Genomic DNA, 21,650 nt, shown 5'->3' on the forward strand with positions numbered 1-21,650 from the left:
GTTCTTCTTGTTGATGACATTGTTTAAAATTAGTTTAATTAAAAAAAGGACCTTAAATATTCAAAAACAGCAAAACTCTGTTTAATTGTACTAGTATGCATCATTCCGCAAAATATTTCCACAACAATAACTCTTTTACCATCCAAATAACCTAAACTATAGTGACAGACATTTGATTGGTCCTAAGAACAGTGTTTGTGATTGGCTAGTACGCTTTTATTACAAAACACGTCCTTATTCAAAACGATTTGTGTTTGTTTGTTCTACTAAAATAGGCATAACTTTTTTTGTAATACAGATATTTTAATTCTGTTTTTGTTATTAAATTCTACATTAAATTATCTTTAATTTAATATATAAACTAAGCAATTTAATAGTCAATTTAAGTGAAAATTAATATATTCTACAAGCACACAAAGTTGAAAAACATGAAACTTTAAAAAAATGTCCACACTTTGGGCCACCACTGTATCTAATAATTATACTTACAAATGTTAATTTTATTTTTTCGTGAAAAATATGATGCTTTAAAGAGAAACACTGATGAAAACGAAGCCATCATCTTAGCTGATGAATCTTGTAGTAATATAGTAAATTTAGTAATTTTAGTTAATTAGTATAGTAATTTTAAATTAAAAATATCAGTTAAAAATACTTTATTTTTAAAATTTTTTATAATGCAAATACATTTATTTCTCAATTTAAAAGTGTAATTCGGTGAAAAAATATGTGAAACTTTGTTTAAGGTAAATATTCTCACTAATCACTAACACTGAAAAGTTTAGAGGGAATTTCATGGAAAGAAATATCATACAAACTATTTTGCCAAGTGATGAATTTATATGGAAAATGCAAATTTATTCAGCTTGATCGCTTTATTCAAAACAAGTGACAACTTATAGTTAAGAATATAAGCTAAGAAGGAGTGCTGTATGGGCGATAAGAGAAGATATATAGATAGAAGATAGAAGATAGATATGAAATAATGTGTGCAAAATTCCAAAGGAAATTGCAGTCAAATCAATTACTCGTCATTTTGATGAGAGGTAATCGTGACCTACGACTAAGAATACGCATGATTTATGATAACAAGGAATCAAATAAGCATGATTACAAGCAAGATAATTTGTCACTGCAATTTAAAACAATAAGGTTTCTTAGAGTACTCGGAAGGTTTATCGGACGACATTCATGCTATGCTATATTGATGGTAAGTAAAACATAAATCCATCTTAAATTTTTAATGATAAATAATCAATGTAATTGAAACAGATGATTACATGTATGATTACTTATTTGCATGTGATCAGTATGATTACCTGTAATAATGATTACGATTAAAATCAGAATTATGATTATTTATCTAGATTAAGATTTTGATTATCTAAATATCTTTAAAAATGCCCTTAAAAATTAAAAAAAAATCTATCTCCCTAAAAATCATCATAAGTGGCATTAAACTGAAAAGCAATGTCCTTAAAATTTCTCGAAGACATGTTTCATATTACCTTTTCTATGAGAAAAAAATATAAATCATAAGTAGCATTTAAAAATTTAGTAACAAAAAATACGATAACAATAAACTGTTAACAAATATCTTATCTAGAGATTTAAAAATTTAACAATTTTTAAACAAAATCTCCAAGAACATCTAAATTTCATTATGTTATCAATTTTTTTAAGAAACATTTCATTAAATTTAAGGATTGCCCATTGTTTTAAAGAGAATTTATTTATATAGTGAAAAGCTCTGTTTAACAATAACGCTTGTTATTAATGGCTACTTAGAATAACAAAAATTAATGCAAATTTTATGTTAATTAAGAGATAAAAATATAATTCATAAGAAAAATGTGCTTGAAATGAAAATTATCTTTGAATATTCATATAAAATTATTTGAAAAAAATTTAAAAAAGGAAACTAATCTAAAAATTTAAAAAATTACTAAAAAAAATGACACTGATTAATGTCCTGAAAAAAAACATGCAAAAAACCGTCAACATCCAAACTCTGCCTGATTTTGAAAATTAAATCCTAATTTTAAAACAATATTGAAAAGTAATTTATTACTTGTAATCGATTACATTCTTTTGAACTGTTATTACATTTATTTTCAAATGAAACATTTGATGACGATTTTTTCAATATTTATGTTCATACTTTAAATATTTTCGCTTATGTTTGCTGTTAGACTTATGTTTACAAGGAAAGCTTCACGAAAATGTTATTTCATAATTTTTTTGCAGAAATAATGTGTGCAATAAACCTGAAAATCTTAACATACTTTTCTAATCACAACTATATGCATTTCAGATTGGTAATTAAATTGAAGTTGTTTTGTTCAATCAGATAGTCACGTTTTATTTCTAATTATAACTACATTTGTAATTCCATTAAACTGATTTCAAGTGTTTTGTAATTGTTTTTTTATTTTCATTACATATCATATCAAAAGAATTATTCAAGTCTTTGGTTAATAACACACAGTTTCAAATGGCTGAAAATAACTTCCTCTGAAAATTTAATGTTTTTTTTTTTAAATTTATTTTAATACGCATTAAATTATTTTTTGAAAAATATTTAATAATTGTGTGCAAAATTATTTTGTTTCGATTTAATACCTCTATACACATATTTTTATAATACAGGAAAATTAACATGGAGAGGACCTGACTGAACTATTATAACCATAATTTTTAGATGGAACTTATTTTTAGAACCAACCTTATGTTGAGAATCAAGAATCGCTTTTGTGTCTGAATTAATTACTTAAAATATCGGCTGATTATGTTAACTATCATGTTTAAATCAGATCAAATCGATTGAGATATTCCATGTTAAAACGGTCTTTAGAACAAAGGTTATGCAGGTGTTGTGTTTTTTTCTTTTTGAATTCGTGCATTGTACATTCAGTCATGCTTTTATTTCATTTGTTGTACACGATATCGCTCTTTATTCATTATTTTAATTCAGATTTTACATCACTAAAAGTATTTGTTTTAAAATTATTTATCAAGTGTTTAGTATTGCTGGAAATATTCTTTATCCCTTCATTATCATTTTAAAAGTTTATTGAAATGCAAACTTTGTAAACAAAAAATAACACTCCTTTCTTTTAAGTAAATAATTTAAACTAAATTTGTTTGTTTTTTTAAAAATAATTTTTTTAATTATATTTCGAGTTTAAAAATATACCAGTCTGACACATGTATGCAATTTTAATGAGGTAACAATACCGTCATACGAATCAGAGGAGTTCAAACAGTCTCGTATATTTGGATGGAATCCCATTGTTTGGCGAGATCTGCTTTGGCGACGATTCAAGAAACTTTCATTTACCGCGTGTTTTATCCGCTCAGCAGACACGAGGAAAAGAGTTCTTGGCTTCGATGTCTACGGGCGCCACTATAAGAACATCCTGTTAAAATGTTACAAAGATGATTATTTGTTATATATTATGGCATTTAGAAAGCATGCATAGGGTAAGTTTTACTTTAATTTAGGATTTGCTTTATTTGTTGCTCAAACTAAATAAATTTGTTTTCGAAAAATTATATAGGTTGATAATAATTTTCAAACTTTATTATTATTGTTGCATTTATTAAAAACTTATCAGAAATTCAGATTTGACAAAAGAATAAAAAGTTAAAGTAAATTATTTTTCAAAATATAGTTTATTCAAAAAATAAAATATTAAATTAAATCATTTTTTGTCAAATTTCATTGTAAATACTGTAAACTGGGAGTTAAGGATAAAATAACGAAGTAAAGAATATTACTATGTAAGGGAGAACGAAAAAAAAGTCTTTTTTAATAAGAAAAAGGTATTTTACCTTTGGAACATTGTAGTGTTAATACATTTAGCTTTTGCTCTTACTTTTTTAAAAAAAGATAAAAATAAACAAATTCATAAATGAATCATTGAATTAACTACAAAGTATAGTTTTAAAATAAAAAACCAATTAATATTTTCGAAAAGGAAATGCAGCAAGCTAATTAATGGGTCATAATTATTACTTTAATTAGAATATTGTCAGTAAAAATTGTGATATAAAGTTATTTTTTTAATTATGCATTTTTTTCACAAATTTTTTAAATTTTTTTTTTGAAAAGGTTTACTTATTTTATTAGTTTCAAATTTGGTGTAACAAAAAAAAGAGAAAGACCGTTTTACTTAATAATTCACTCCCAACAACAATTTCTAAATTACTTTAAATTAAATTTTTCATTTTTAATAAATGCTTACCTTCTTTTAATATCAATAAGAGAAAAATTAAATTTCACTTTTCTACATGAAAGATTTCATACCCATTTCACATTTTTTCATCATATATAATAATTTTCAGTATAAAGATATTTTTCTTTTCATGAACTATTTTATCACGATTGCATTTTTCTTAAAAAAAATTAATTAAGATTTATTAAAAAAAATACAGCAAATAAGTTAAACCAAATACACTCATTGCCATAAAAATTAGCTCATGTTTAAAGAGCTGCCAGAATGAAACGAAATTTGCATACGTAAGTTCAACCTTGATATCAGTAAGTGATTAAAAATTTAAAGCAAAGTAATAATTTATTGCAAGACAAACTAATGGAGGTTTTAGTGTTTTCTTGGGACATCTTTAGCGCAACTGCAGCATACGAGTCGCTTATTATGTCCACCGACCTATCATTCTACAGTCGCTGTGAAAATTCTGCTAAATCGAAATAGCTCGGAGACTGTCCGTCCCAAGTGGTTCCACAAAAGCTCGTTCGATGACAAATCTGGGGAATAAGCAGGCTAGGAATAGATAGTAATGTGGCATTCCGTGACGCCCTTTCTGTGTTTCACCGAACATTGTCTTGTTGAGAAATGGCCAAGTGAAGTTGTATAATATTTTTTCTTTTTTTTGTTGCAAATTCAGCTTTATATATTTTCACAAGAAATTCTTCACGAACGGAATTCATGACGTGAGAAATATTTACGATGTTTCTTCGAAGCACATTTAAAAAAAAGTACAAATTCCTTTTTGTTTTATGGCTGGGATTTACTTTTAGAAAATTCAAATATTTGACTGAAAGACATCTTAATGAAGATATTAGAATATTGTGATTGAATTTCAGTTAAATTTAAAATGTAAGTGCTTTTTTTTAAAAAAAAAAGAATACTGTTGTCAAAGCGTGATTAATAAAGTTATCAAAATTGAGAAATTGAATAATAATATTTTAGTTTTTTTGGGAGAAAGAAGTAAAATTTAACAATAATATCATCTATATATTTTAAACATTTCACGAACGCACAGAATTAACTTAATAATCTATTTATTTTATTAGAGGTATTTATTAAATAAAATCACTGTGATTTGTTTTCGAGTTTAATTCTTAATCGGCGTTCAATATAGTATTTAACATTTTAAAAGTACAATTTTTTTCTTAAAATTATTATTCTACAAATACTCTTATCATTTAGTCTCTTATGTTTATGAAACTTCAACAAAGTTTTAAAATCGAACTTTACTAAACCGTTTAAAATGATTTCTTTTTTCTTTTAATTTCTAATACAAATGTCATTCAAGCTCTTTATTCAGTTAACTAAGAAATCAGAAATGTAAATATTGAAAGATTTCATTACTCAATTCCTCATTCACCCCACTTTTTTCTAGAAAAGTATTATTGTTTTTAGCAACAAAATATGGATTTGGATAGTTTTCTTGCGTAGTTTTTGACGTGTTTATAAACTCATCTTTTTTTATTACCTTTGTTTAAGTAAAGCATCATTCAAGATTTTAAATGTGGTTATTTCTTTTTGATTAATTATAAACAGTCTCTACATTATACTTTCGATAGTAAATATACATTAACTTATCATATTGTAATATACATTAACTTATCATATTGTAATATACATTAACTTATCATGATTCTAATTAACTCATCACTGAAAATTTGCTCAAAATAAAACTCTTGTTGTGACGCAATTCATAACCTGAATAGGGTTGTTTTTGTGTTTTAGTTTGATCAAAAATAAATTTGAAAGTTTGAAGGTAGAAAAATATTCCAAAATGTTTGCACTTTACGGAATAAAGTTTTTTATGTTTAAAAGTATAATGTGTTCATAAAAATGACGCGTTTCTTATGCAGGAAAAATTAGTTCAAAGCATGTAATGTTTTAAAACCAGACTTTAAAATATTCTTGCACTATTTTAATTATTATTTGAAGACTTAAAAACTTGCACTCAATGGTGTCCGAGTGATGGTCTCGGCTAATCTCTAAATGCTGCTAGCACTGATTACTTAGGTTCCTTTACTTCTTGCACTTTATCTTATCACCCTAATTCAATAAGTGTCATTATGTAATTCGCATTCGTTCCGGGTAACAATTTTAAATTTTATGTAGAAACCAGTATACAATTGCAAAGTTACTTAAATTGTCAAAATTAGAAATAAATAAATGCTGAATTCGGACTTTATTTAGAAAAAAGGATACATGAAGATTATAGATTCTAATATGATCAAATATAAAAAAATAATATAATATAAAAAAAATAATATAATATAAAAAAGAATAATATCATATAAAAAAGAATAATATAATATGAAAAAGAATAATATAATATAAAAAAGAATAATATAATATAAAAAAGAATAATGTAATGTAAAAAAGAATAATATAATATAAAAAAGAATAATATAATATGAAAAAGAATAATATAATATAAAGAAGAAGAATATAATCTAAACAATAAGGAACTCAAAGGGAATCTTTCACATATAAAATGATATAATTCAAAAAAGAAAAAAAATTAAAAAAAAGCATAAGGTTTTGGAGGTTTATGTGTGAGACGATCAGGCATGATATAGGAAATACGGGTTGAGAAACTGTAATATGACATGATATTTAAACCATGGTGTTTGGACTTAAGATCATTTATTGTTAAAGAAACTTTAAGCTTGAAAGAGAAATAGATTTAAGCTAGACTATGCGAGAATTAGTAGCATAATCCCTGATATATTTTATATAAATTATACGCTAATTAATTAAATGAAACTAACATCTATTTTAATGAAATAAGTAATTTGGTGCTTTTATGATGTTTTAAAAAGACCATAGAATCAGGTTAACGTAGTTTACTTAATACTTACGTTAATTAAACATTTTAGTTTAGCAAATTATCTTAAGAACAACTGAGACCATGGAGGCATAGTAAGCAATAAAATCAAAATAACAAACAATTTTAATAATAATAGTGGTTTTTCACACAAAACAGCATTCCCATTCTTCTTCTTCTTTTTGGTAAGAAAATATGATTTTAAGTCAAAAAAGCTAATAAAAATTGCAAATAAATTCCTGCCGATTCGCTCATTCTAGATAAGTGGGGGAGAGGAAGATTTCTTTAGTTTTTTTTTCTAACATTCATTGCAAAAGTTGGTAACCGATTGAAAAGGTCTAAATATCATAATGCATCCTGAAAATTCCTTGCGAAATCCTTTGCTTAATAATGCTTATCTTCTTATTTAATTTTTTAACTTGAAAAAGTTAAAAAAAAATCTTGTAATTTCGAACGATATGCTGAATTTAGAAAGAAAGAAGAAAAAAAAACTAGAAATATCTGAAAATATGCAAAATACTAATTAACAAACCTAATCCTATAATTGTATTAGCTAAAATATTTGTAAAAATATTTATCCGAAAAAAATATCGAGGGTTTATTAAAAAATGTACATCTGTTTTATGATTTATTGAACTGTGTTATGAACATTTCATACAAATTATTAAACTTAAAATCCGTGCAATTAGTATCAAGCTGAAGTTCTCTTTTAAATTTTTTATCTTTTAGCAATACAAAAGTAACCCAAAAAATTTTAGTTTCATTTTGAAATACTATACAGTGTGTCAAATAAATAAATAAATAAACTACCCTGATTAACTGTTGATCTCAAATCATTAAGTTGATCGGATCAAACTTAATGATTTGAGAGGTTCACCTCAAATATGCTAATTAATTAGTGCAGTCGATATTTTAAATTATGAAATCAGACACAAAAGTGTACTTTCGCTGAATAAAAAGACATTTTTTTCGACGCATTTGGATTTTTGAGCCCAAAATATAGGGGTTGCAGCAATCTGAGAAATATGGTTCCCACAGTTTGATCATCTTAAGCTTGGACCCCATAACGTTAATTTTATTTTTTATGTACTTCACCATATCTCGAGCACTTTTAAAGCGAAATGAAAAATTTTACACATTATTATGTAATGCAAAGATAATTTAATGCGAAAGTGAATTTTAGTAAATATTTATTATTTTATTTAATAATAGTCGAAAAAATTTTGAATTGCAAAGTATAAATTTTTTACATCATTTTACTTCATCAAGTACGTAATTTTGCATGGCGAAATATAAAATTTGACTGAAATCGGTTAAATAGTGAATCAGATTTTAAAAAAATTTGAGTTAAAGTCTTTTTTTAAAATTTTGCTGAATATTTATAAAGTTATAGTAAAAAAAAAAAAAAAAAAAAAAAAAAAAAAAAAAAAAAAAAAAAAAACGTAAGATAAAAAGAAATTGTTTTTATTTTATTTTATAGAAATGTCCATCCATAAGTATGTTTGCGATATTTTGTGCAGCTTTTGCACATATAATAATCAAAAATGGTGATCGGCCTGTGTAGGGGTTAGGGAACTGCCCTTGCATCAGAAAGGTTCTGGGTTCGAATCCCGGGCAAGGCATAGATGTTCTTTCCTTCTCTGTACAATCTGTCCTTACTGTGGGAGCAACGTTGCCCCTGAAAGAGTGGTCAACAAATCTGCCCTTTAGATACCTGTATAACCTAGGTCATTATCCAGGTAGACACTGAAAAAGAAAATTAACCAACTTGTCGCTCTATTTTTTGGCATAAGGTGGTCAAAAACATACTTTCTCATTCACAATTTATTGCTTGTCCCTCAAACTTCTAAAAGCTTTAAACTTTATTGATATGTATGAGAAATCACACAAAATACTTCTAAAGTTTTTGAAATAATTTTCTAAGTATTTCTTGAGATTTATGAAAAAAAAGGATTCAGTATAATAAATAGATTTGTTCAACCACTGTATGTATGTGTGCGTGTCATCATATATCAACCATGAAAAATACTAAAAGAGACTAATTAGAAATGCTTAAAAGTGTTTTATTTCTCCAAATGGTTAAATATTTCTTTACTTTTATTTAAATGGTAAAGGAAATTAGATGGGACTCCAGCAGTAGCATTAAGTCTGATTATCTTACCTAAATTTTGATATTTTATCCATGAGTACTTTGCATGTTTGAGAAGTTCAATTATGGAATCTTGTTAAGAAACTTTATTCGATATAAACTACTCTATTGCTTTTATTTAGGATGAAGTATTAACAAAAAAAAGGCACTGTACAGTGAATAAAAAAATCAATAATTTAATGAATGTTTTCTTTTATCCATTTGTTTTTATCTGTTAGATATTGTCATTGCCATTATTAGAAATGTGCTGGAATATGTAAAATAGGAAATCAATGTTTAAAAAATTAGGTTCCTGAAACAAATGTTCTTATAAATGTAAACAGTTATCCTATTTTGGTACAATATTTCAAAATGGATTGGGTGTGTTTTGTGGATCGTAGTTTCTCGGTCAAATCAATGAAAATACCTATCAGCATGGTTTCTTAGCAACCGCAGCGTGACCAGCTGAGTCTTATCCATGTAATACTAGGAGTTGGTTAGAAAAAAAAAATGTGTGACGTTGCTTAAATGTATATATATATATTTTGAGTTCTTGGGACACTGTTTTTAATAAAAACAGATAAAACAAATACACATATTTTCTGCTGAGTAGTACCTCTGATGTCAAAGTATTCGATCACACAGAACTATTTTGCGTCTGGAGGCAATTAATTTCAGACAAATAATTCTCACACATTAAACTGAGAAAATCCATTGTGCTACACCGGTATTTTATCGTTGCAGGACAGGTTAGTAGATTTTATTTTTTTTAAAGAAAGTAAAGGATGTTAATTAGAAAACAACAATATCTATTAAATTATTCTTCATTATAAGAATTTCAAAGTTTTGCTTCTTTCTAAGAAGAGGTTTGAGCTACATAATATCTTTCTAAATAAAGGAAGTGATTAAGCAATAAAAATTACTTGGCATATCACATTGAGTCCACTGAATTAGTATCAATTTATAGTTTATCGAATATTATTATGTTCATTTTATTTTAATGAGAATATGCTGCAACCCGTTATTAAATTTATTTAAGAAGAATCAACTATATTTTAAAATATGAGTGAGAAAATGGGTATACTTTGTGCTTTATGTAAATGAAATAAAACAGTGTCAATGAAGTACAAAGAATGCAACAATAACAGCCATAGTTTTGGCCGTAGTTCATCTGTGATTGAAGAAAATAGATTGCAACCAGGGACAAAACATGGCTTGACTGATGGGAAGAAAACAGAAGATAAAAATTAATCGATTTTAAAACATTCTAAAAAATCATTAACTTATTAGTAGAACAGCAAGAGCAAGGGCAATGTCAGTGGCTAAAGAGTTTCAGCAGAAGCAAATAAATTTCAGTTGTGTGATAGAAAATTGTCCTGATTTTGAACACACCATTCTAGCAAAATTCGAATAAAAGAGTTTACTGGAAAGCGATAGTAATTTTATATTGATAGAATCAATAATATTCGAAGGAAATCTACGGTCTGTTGTAATAGCTTTTAGTTGAGGACTGTTAGAAGAACATTTAGAGGGATGGTAAACGAACGATATAATAGCAGTTGCCTTTTGATTAGGGAGATATGATAAAATTAAGAGGAAGGAAGGAAACGGTTTCCGATAAACAATAGTAAAGAATAGAACATCAAAGAAAAATGAAACTTATTACGTGTGTCCCGGTCCATAAGTTATGACTTTTCAAACCCCCGAAATGCTGCAAAAACCGAATATTAATCTATACACCGGTTATTAAGTGGGGCATTCGCTAATCATGAAATATCGATGTATTATGAGCAATGAGAGGGAAAAGAATAACTCTATATCAACTTACACCTTTAAAAAATTTTTAATGTGTCAATCATTATAAATTTTTCATTTACTGATTAATTGATCGTCTCTTGACATCATTAATCATCTTGACATCAACTCATCGTTGTTTGAGGGAAATGCATCATATCTAAAGAGTGCAATTTGAAATATTTTTGAAAATTTTGCAGGCATAATAATGATTTTATGTTATTTAAATTTTGAAATTTTTATCTACTGCTTAATTGATCGTCTCATAACATTTCTTAGCGCATCATTGCTTGAGAGAAATGCATCATATCTAGAGAGTGCAAACTGAAAGATTTTTGATCCTTTTCCACCTCTTCCATTTGAATTTTCTTATGTCGTTTATTGAGTTTGAAGTAAATCATTGCTACCATTTGTGTTGAGTGCTGATTTGGGCACTCTAACATGGACACCTATCATCTCATACTATCTTACATTTGCACTTGCAAATAAATTACCCTTTGCATGTACCATGAAAGCTAATATGTTTCTTACAAAATATGATTTATGAAAATATTATCAAAATAACATATATGTTCACTAATATGTATATAATAAAAAAAGTCAAATAATTCCTAAGATATGCTTTTTTTATTTAATTTAAATTACTTTTGTTTTATAATATAATACATTTATTATGATCAAAAAATAGACTCATTGAAGGTTTGTATACTGTGCTGATGTTCACATTAAAATAAACAAGAAAAATTTTTTTCTTAAATATTCTTATATGAAAATCATCTTATGACTACGATGTAAGCTTTCTCAATTCTACTACTCCAGAGATGCTCCGAAGTTCCCTTAAAGAAAATGTTTACATTAATTATAAGAAAAAGTTCTGGGTCACCATGCAATTTTCACTTAATTTTAAGCGTTTTTGCCATAATATTTTATTTAGATGCTAGCATAATTTGTACTCCTGAACCTGCAGGTAAATCGAATGAAAACTGTTTATTTCATCTTTAGTTCTTTTTATTTTGATTGAAAATATCTGTTATTAAATTTTACAAGAGTTTAGAAGACAATTTCTGTATTGAATCCTCAGTATGCATGCAAATCAAAATGGTTTCTTATAGCTATATTTTCAAATGAAGATTTGTGTGCACTTTACAAAACACCCTTTCTAAGCCCTATTCAAATTAAAAAAATATTGCTGAAATTAGCTGAAAACAAGCTCTTTCATATAGCGTTACTAACGAAAATTTATAATTATTCGGAGGATTCACCATCCCCTCGCTTACCACACCAAACCCTGTGGTTGTATCTCATTCACCATCTTTTTTTATTAAAGTCAGCATTTTTCAAAGGAAAAAAAATCATTTTGCTTATAAAATATAGTATTATTATAATTTAATGCTACAACATGTTAACCGTAACGAAATGAAAGATTACAGACACTTCAAAATTGATAAATTTTACTTGGAAAAAAAATTAAAGATTTCAAAAAAAGCACTTGAAAATAGGATAACGTTCGTGCATTTATTTCAAAAGAAAACAAAGCTTGCATTTAGTTCATGCATAAAAAGGACCCTTTCAGCATTTCAAATTGTAGCTTTCTACTTGCATTTTATCAAGCTATAAATGGCTCTTCATGTTATTTTGTACTTACAATTTTAATAGCTAATAATTTTTGAATTAAATTTCAAATCTTTAATTTTTTTCATTCATTCCTACTGTCTAGACATTTTCTGCTCATCTTCTCAATCCCAAAACAAAACGTAACTTAAAGTCTGAAAAAAAAAATCGCAAAAAGCATTTAATATTGCAATATCTTCCGAACAAATTGGAATTTCTAAACTTTGGACAAACTAGATTTTCAAACATTTCAGAACTTGAGAAAATTGAAGGAAAAATTAGATTTTGGAGGAGGAAATCGGGATACAATGATGAAACTTTTTTACTGTGTGAATAAATGTTAATTTGCTTATTTTCACAGAAAGATGATGAGAGCTGACCTAAGATGAGTCTTGATTTAAGACGTCACATCACTCACAACGTTTTAGGACAGCATCATCGTTGGCGTCGTTACTTTCCCTGTGTCCTCTTTGCTTTGATAATCGCCTTTTTACAATTTTATGCCCTCGTTGGAAACACTTACTTCATCAAAAATACACTTCAAAGTAAGTGAATCTCAATCTTACTGCCATATCGAACACTAACTTACAGTATTTTTACTCCTCTTTAAGTTATTCAATCAAAGTTAGAAAACTTTAGCACCTCATGTAGTTAGTATAGGTCGTAAATATCCATGCGTGGAAATATAGTTAAAATAAAATGATTCGGAATGATTTCCGATGCTCATTTTAATTTCCAAATTCATAGGTAAACTCATGGGTATAGTTTTTAAATTCATAGTATTTCCAATGTATTGTTTAAATTACATTTAAATAATACTTAGATATGAGAAGTAGAAGAAATATGAATTTATATTACTTTATAATCAGATTAAAGTAATTTCATGCCTAATCAACATTTTGGCTTGACAAAAATATCGACGATAACTGTAAATCAAAAGTAAAATTACCATGAATGATCATTTTATTTGTTAAATTATCTTGACTATGATTTTCCACAAATTATTTCTTTAATAATTTTAGGATATTAAAAAATGAATGCCCACCTCCTGAAATAAATTTCCAAGGGAAGCAAAATTTAAATTTTGAATGTTTAAAACTAAAAAATACATTATAAAAGAGTGACCACTTTGTTTACAATTCGAGAAACAAAACGAAACATAGTTGCATTTCAATTGAGAAAAAACTCTGTTTCCAATTTTTTGAACAGATACATTTTTTTACTAATTTAATTGATTTCAGTAGTATTCTATAATTGACCAAACACGCGAAGTTTCTGGGAAAGAGTGCTACAGTTCTTAATATCAGAGAAGTAGCTAAATTTCCCAAAACCTACGAAATTTTTTTTCTGAAAATGGAAAAACAATAGTTTAATTCCTAAAATAGTATTTTTTTACATTTCTTATGGCTAAATCTATTTTTTTTCATTCCGTCTTCCAAAAAAGTAACATTTCCGTTAGAGTTTACAATGATTGTCATGACAACCAGTAACAAGGACAAAAACCGGCTTCGTTCGTGCAATATTAATGATGAAATGGCACTAAACGAATAACATAGTTTTTTCTTTTTAAATTAACAATACTTATAACTTTCAAAGTCATGCGTCTAATACCTTGTAAACAAGCACACAATGTTAAACTAACATTGAAGTTTGTTTACAAAACAACTAAATTGAAAAGAAACGTATCTCTTTGTTCTGCACGATTTTTTTTTCTGCTTTTTCTTTCTTTGAATAATATATAACAAATAATTTTTGAACTCTAGCAAACACAGTTTTTTTCTTTCCTTTTTGCAAATCAATTTGAAACAGATTTTTGCGGCATTCATAACATTCAATCTTATTTAAATTTTGTTTTAAAACTGTTCATTTAAGAAATACCTATTGTAATGCAACGTGATAGGTGAAATGTAAACATTTAAACGCATGTCTTTCATTGTACATTGGATAGTTCGAAATACTTGAAAATACAACTTAAAAACTCTTAAAGAAAGTCATCCAAACAATCTTAAGTTACCCTCATTTTTTATCGTTTTCTTTAGAAGAGTTTTAATCATGATTTTGTTGGAAACATTTGTTCTAATAGAATCGTTTTTGCTGTCATAAAAAAGTGCGAATTACTTGAATAAAGAAAACAAAAGAATCAAAAAACTTATTTCTGGCCAATATAAGTTGATAAAACTCTAAAACATAAAATGCAGCTCTAAATTATTAAAATATTAAACATAATTAAAAGAGAAAAACAGAACATTTTAACCTTTCATTTAAGGCTTCTTTTCTTTACCAAAGCTTCCTCGTGACAAGAAAAGGCTTTTCGTATTTAAAATTTTATTTACAAGGAATAAAACAATTGAATCATGTGGAACCTTTTATAATGAACCTTATAATAGAATGGAAATAAAAAAGTATTAAATGCATTAATAAATAAAAATTACACATTTTATTTGTTATAATGAGGACATCATCAAAAATAATTTTATTTGCGAAATTTCCGTTTTGAAATAGCTAAAAAAGGAAACTCATAACAGAGGAGAGGATTTTGAAATACCTTGAGATAGCAAATTTAAAAAAAAACCAAAACTCCTTTATTTTCATTTATTCAACTTTATTCTCATGATAGCATTGAGAAACTTTTTAAATTGTAATGCAATCCAGTTTTTAGACAGCATATTAATGCATTTCAGTAATGAGTGAAAAACCTTTAAATCACCCATCATATTGCACTATAGTCCTGTTACACCAGGAATTGAACATTGAATTTTCAAACCATAACACAGAATGAGAGAATATAACGGAATTTTAAATAATTCTAAGCATGACTATTTAGACTATACATCATTTTCAGATATTCATCATAGGTAAACTAAATTATAGTATTATCGGAACAATATGTTAAAAATGTTTCGCATTTTTGAAAACAAAAAGCAGCATTTTTAAGAATTATCATTGGAATGTTAAAAGTGATGGTATTAGGATAAAACATTCTTGAAATATAATATTTACTTTTTGAATTAATAGTTCAGCTCCTTAGTTATTCAATATGGAGATAATTATAAGAAATCTTGAAATAGTTTTAAAAGTTGTGATTTGTGATGTCCATTACGGATACCAGATGATAACCCCAGGTGAGCTTTATTTGCAATCTTGAATTTATCGAATGGAAGAGGGGTAAAAATGGAAGAGGGATTTAAACTTTGACTAATAGTTCTTAAGTTTTAAAGGGGTTTTATGAGTAAGAATTATCAAAAGTTACTATTTTCGATTGTACAACCTATTTAGACTACGAAAATTTTTATCTAAACAATTCAAATAATATAACTAGGTATTTATTTTACTCTGAATTGAAGAAGATTAAAACAAAAGCAATCGAAATAATTCAAAAGTTACTAATTTCATTATTTATAAAAATTATAGCTTTGTACTTATACTCACCTAAATGTCTGATACTGCTATATTGACAAGAGAAATAATGGATTTTTTGTGTTTGTTTTTTTATAATGAATTGAATAGAGCCAAAATAAAAGCTGATTGGTCTGATGGCTTGGAAATTACGAGAGTTTCTAGCATTGAAATTATATATTTCCTTTTTACGCATAAAACACTTATGACTTCGAAACAATTAGCTACATAGACTCATTTGTAATTTAATGAATTTAGATGGAAAAAATACATGAAACAAATGTCTCACTTGTATGGAATTGTCAGACTTTCAAGAAATGTAGTTTTTGTACCATTATACATTTCTAATTTTTTAAACTTCTGAACTATACGTTCCATGGACTTGGTTTTGTTTCATTCAATTACACGTAAAGAAAACTTCCTTATTTTTATAGCGATGCAAGACATGAAAGTAGTTAGAAGCAAGAAACTAAAATTTTTTATGAAAACTTACAAACTTTTTTACTCAGTCCAATCTCATTCTATTCAGCGAGAAAATCATAAGAAAAAAAAATAACTTACAGTATTTTTTATACTTCCTACTTTTAAAAATCTATTTTGGATTTTAAACTAAGAATCTTAAACTTAATGCTGGTTTCATTCTTTTCTTGTTCAAAAATACACGCGGAAAATTTCCTCACTATTTTGGAAAGCAATTTTTGAGTGCATGCTTTATTTGACACCCTTTTTCTATCAGTAAAATTAAAATTATACTTTAAAAGCTATTGGTAATTGTACAATTTCTAAAACAACTTATTCAAATCCCGTGTAAAGTCATTTTTTAAACTTAAATGCTAGCCTGTATATGATATAGGACATAAAATTTTTCGAATTAACTTCAATCGGTAAATTATAATACAATTCTTAAAATCATTATACCTTTTTTTTCTTCATGAAATTACAACATATTTGAAAATCTCTTCCACCCAGCTTTGTCTAACCTTAGACATCCTAAAGAAAACAACGATCTGCACGTCCTGCTGATATCATACGCAAGAACTGGATCATCATTTGTCGGAGATTTGCTGCAGAGTCTGCCTAACAGTTTCTACTATTTTGAACCTTTGCATTTTCTGAGCAGTCCTGTTTTCAACAGTAGTCACGAAGAAGCTAGAGAACTCTTGAATAGGCTCTACAACTGCAATGTCACATCAGTAAGTTTACATCGGAATATGTAAAATAATTAGGTAGATTTTAGCATTAAAACTAATTCGCTTACATTTTAAACTTATCGGTAAAAAGGACGTTGTGATTACCACAAAATGCTTTCTTTCTGGTGTGAATGTCGCAAATAACAGGGTGAGCACTAAGCTTTATTTATTAAATTAATTAAAATTAAAGACGTGTGCAAATAAAACCAACAAGATATGTTTTTCTCTGTCTTTTTTTGGAAAAATAATGCTTACACATTTACTCTTAATTTAAAAAAAAATATTTGGTGGAATATTTCAATGCTTCGTAAGTATTAACAAGTATACGCTAATTATTGTTGAGTATATCATAGAAAGGTTGTCTAGAAGATTTCTGCTTCGATTTAAAAACCTCAAAAAGTAATGTATTAAAAAAATACTTGGGCATTTTGATGGTTCTGAAGTGGTGATCTTAATTCAAAAGTGTGTTTCAAGTTTTTGGAAATGATTCCTCCGAATAAGGATTTTCAAGAGTTTCTTGAACGATAGTTAATATTTTATAAATGCATTATTTAAAAAAAATATATGTATAGAAAATCAAAAAAATAAGTAGGTTTAAAAATAGTATATGTGTCTAAAATCTAATTGATATGTTTCAGTTGGAAAGTTTCCTTTAAATTCAATATGACTTTTATTTTTATTAAAAAGTTGTTTTAAATTCCAGGGTGATATATTTCAGATATTTGCAAAAATTATTGCATATTTTGAATTATTTTGAAGTTTTGCGAAAAAAAATTCATGTTATTTTTTGGCTCAAAAATGTTTAACAAGTTCAATTTCAATAAGTTGAAGCACAAGAGGCAAAAATGATTGAATTCCAGTGAGAGTTTAAAATTGTCCATATGCGAATGTAGTTCAGAATGTATAGTAGTCGTCGAACGTTGAAATTTAATCTCATCTCTGTTACAAATTAATTTAATAATTTCGAGTATGGAAGGCTATTCAAATCACCCTTAATTATCTTTATTCAATCGATAGCACCCTATGATATGAACCCGATGGTGTTCATACTACTACTGTGTATATCTCAGAAACAAAAAGCGGATGCTTATTTTTTTTATAAATAATAATAAACTTATATGAATTTTTACGATGGTTAATGATTTAAAACTTTATTATTCGTTCATCCAAGCAGAGACTGTTGAAGGAATTCAATGAATTTGTTATGAGATCATCAGAAGGATTGGGAACAGAAGTGCAGTTGATTGTTGGATATCTAAAAGACGTTATGATTAGAAAACCGAGCTTTCTTTTAAAAACTTTTTCATCTTGAAAATTAAATACTTTAACATTTACTCTGTGTTCCAGAATATTTAAAGAAGTAATCATTCCCTTTTAATAACACTTTTAATTTCTTGATACGTCCAGTTTTAATTTTTTATAATTCTCTTCTAGCGTTACTTTTTGTTAAAAAAAGATTTAATGACCTAATGTTTTTTAACTGGTTTTTTTAATATTTTAGGTTCATGACTTCATGAAATGGCAAAAGAGTCACTCCAATTATATGAAACTGAAACGCAGTTTTAGATATTGGAAAGAGTGCACTAAACTTCGTTCCTGTTACAATGGAACATTTTTGGACTCTTTATGCAGGAATCAGAAATTGATCATCGCAAAAACAATTCGAATCAAGCTTAAAGAAGCGGCAGAACTATTTGCAACACACCCACACCTCAATCTTAAGATTATCTATTTGTCTAGAGACCCAAGAGGTACTTTAAATTCTAGAACGAAGTTTCCAATCTCATCATGGTGCAAACATGATCCAATGTGCTCGAATCACAAAGTATTTTGCTCTGCTTTGAACGAAGACTTGCAAACCGCGTGTGTGTTGTTAAATGAGAGACCAAACGATTTTATGGTGATCCGTTATGAAGATTTGTGCCTGAATCCTTTAGCCATTTCAAATAGAATGACACAGTTTCTTGGGTTTTCTGACATACCTGGTGAAATGGAAGAATTTTTACAAACCCACACAGTTTTCATTGGCAACATAAAAGAAAAATCCAGAAAACAAGGCCTCGATGTTCCTTATTCAACATTCCGAAATTCTTCGATAACTGCCACTTCCTGGCGACAACAGATGAAGTTTGAAAAAATGATTGAAATACAAGACAATTGCAAGAATGCCTTAAAAGGATTGGGTTATTACTCTTACTCTACACCCGGTTCAGTGAGATCGAATATAAACTTTGACAGTGATTTAGATAATGCAATGGAATCATTTTGCTCAATGAACCACTGAATTCGGTGATGATGTTAAAGTTATTTTATTTCAAATGAGTTACTTTTTTTACTTGCGTTAGATTCTTTCGAAAATATTTTGCAATATGATATTTAGGTTAATGGTAGTGTGCCATATTTATGTACCTGGTAGATGCGTTAATTAAAAAAACTGCGTCAACCGCAGCATTTTTTTTGTTAAATAAATAACCCCCAGAAACTACAACAGTGACTTCATTTGCTCCAAAAAATTATACAGGAATATAACGTTGTCATGTTTTGCGCGATCAAAATTAGTGAGCACCCCACTGCGATATATATGTCCGTCATCAAGAATTTGTCATACATTGTTTGGCCTCAGATCTTAATTTTATGTCGTTAATGTCAAAATTTGTTACACGGGCAGCTCATCTTGCTTTCATGCATGGAATGTATTCTGCCCTGATTCACCTCTTTCGAATGCCACGGGTTTTTTGTGCAAGTTTTTGCTTTCGACTGTTATTTAATTTTATCGTTATTAACGTAAGCTTTTCTGTTTCACATGTATTTTATTCCCTGCTTTAAGGTCTGACGAATCTCGAGAAAGGACGTTTTTTTATTTTTTAAAACATTTCGATTGTTTCCACCTTCATAATTTTTGAAAACAATGAAGATTTTATATAATCAAGAATTATTTTGTATTTCACATAAACAAGCAATTTTCAAGCATCAGCTGTGATAGTCTAAATATATTTCAAGAGCTCTTTAAATAATTTTTGAGAGTTCCAAAAAGAAATTTTTTGGTAACTTTTGATATAATGAGTGTCATGTGCACTTTATGTTTTCGAGTAGGCACTTTAGAGTTAATAATTATTTAGATGTCGAATATGGAGTAAGGTTAAAAATGACTCACAAAATGTTCCTTTCCGAAAGACTTGGATTTGAGAACGTCGAAAAATAAACCATGAATTCCGCCAGAATTCACAAATCAAGATATACTATTGTTAGTCAATTCCCGACAATTTTGTATTTTTTAAAGAAAAAAATACCAAAACATTTTAATTAAAGTTGTCAAAATCATAGTAATAGACTTAGTTATATTGGTTCTAATAAGTAAGGCACAATTTTTTTCTTATTGTTTTTACAGATAAAAAAATTTTATCTAAGAAAATAATAATTTTTTTTAATTTATATTTTTTGATATTATGTTTCGATTTTGCTAATTCTAATGAATTTTAGTTTTTAACGATTGCAGTAAGTTTTTAAAGAACATACAGCAGCGTTTCAAGTCTGGCTGATCATTTCTTGGCTGTTGGCGCTTTTCGGGTAAACGACTTGTTTGGAGTCGCTTTGACAGGAACTTCTTTAAAAAAACCTTCATGCTTCCCTTTTTTTCTCTTGATTTCAATAATTTGTTCTGCAAAACTCAATTGTATGAATAAGTCAAATCAAACAAAGTTATTTGCGGATTGTATCTTTCTAAAGTTATAAAGAATAAGTTTCACATATCTATTAGTAAACATTTTAGTTATTCATTTTTATGAGTAAAAGTTCAATGATAAGTATTGCATGGAATAAAATTTTGACAACTTAATTTTTCTTTCTTATTTTAGATCTAACATCAATAACAATAATTTAAATCTAACAGCAATAATTCAATGAAACTGAAATACTGAGCTAATGATCGGTATTTTATTGTTATTTTAATTGTATGTAAATGAAACTATTGCGTTTTCATTGTTTGTTTGTTTTAATAATTTTCAATAATATTAAATAAAAATACTTTTCTTTATTGTTTGTTGCATTTTTTATCTTAAATATAGCAAGTAAAAAATTAGAATGCATGATATAATAGAAGGATTTACTGTGAGGTAGTAATAACTTTTTATTTATTTTTATTTTGTAATGTATATGTATTTATGTTCCTTTGCAAATTAAAAAAGGTGTTAGTATTTTTCCCTTGGTTTACTAATTTTTTAAATAAAGTTAGAATAAAAAATAATTGTTGTAAAAAATGTATAGATTCTGTTTGATATTCTTCAACTGTGTCATATTGAAGTCGCAGCGATGAAAAAAATCGAAAAAAATATTCACCAAGAATTTTGCTACGGTATATCCCTATTTTACACTAAGAACTTTAATTTTAAAAAAGAATAACGACATTTCTAATAAAAATATTTTTGTAGTTTTTATATAAG

The 21,650-nt window shown here is 27.1% G+C and overlaps 1 protein-coding gene across 2 annotated transcripts; it reads left to right on the forward strand.

Moving 5' to 3' along the window:
• The first annotated feature begins 1,022 nt into the window (after positions 1-1,022).
• Positions 1,023-21,244, forward strand: LOC107450188 (carbohydrate sulfotransferase 1-like). 2 transcript variants are annotated; one of them, XM_071179913.1, is made up of 4 exons: positions 1,023-1,210; positions 12,987-13,170; positions 16,991-17,214; positions 18,713-21,244. In XM_071179913.1, the coding sequence occupies exons 2-4, from the start codon at positions 13,011-13,013 to the stop codon at positions 19,493-19,495; spliced, it is 1,167 nt and encodes a 388-aa protein (XP_071036014.1). In that variant the 5' UTR covers positions 1,023-1,210; positions 12,987-13,010; the 3' UTR covers positions 19,496-21,244. The 2 variants fall into 2 exon arrangements, with proteins under 2 accessions (XP_071036014.1, XP_015921422.1); XM_016065936.3 differs by lacking the exon at positions 1,023-1,210 and adding an exon at positions 3,279-3,483.
• Positions 21,245-21,650: the final 406 nt, after the last annotated feature.

The sequence above is a fragment of the Parasteatoda tepidariorum genome, chromosome 4, assembly GCF_043381705.1.
Source record: "Parasteatoda tepidariorum isolate YZ-2023 chromosome 4, CAS_Ptep_4.0, whole genome shotgun sequence".
NCBI lineage: Eukaryota > Metazoa > Arthropoda > Arachnida > Araneae > Theridiidae > Parasteatoda > Parasteatoda tepidariorum.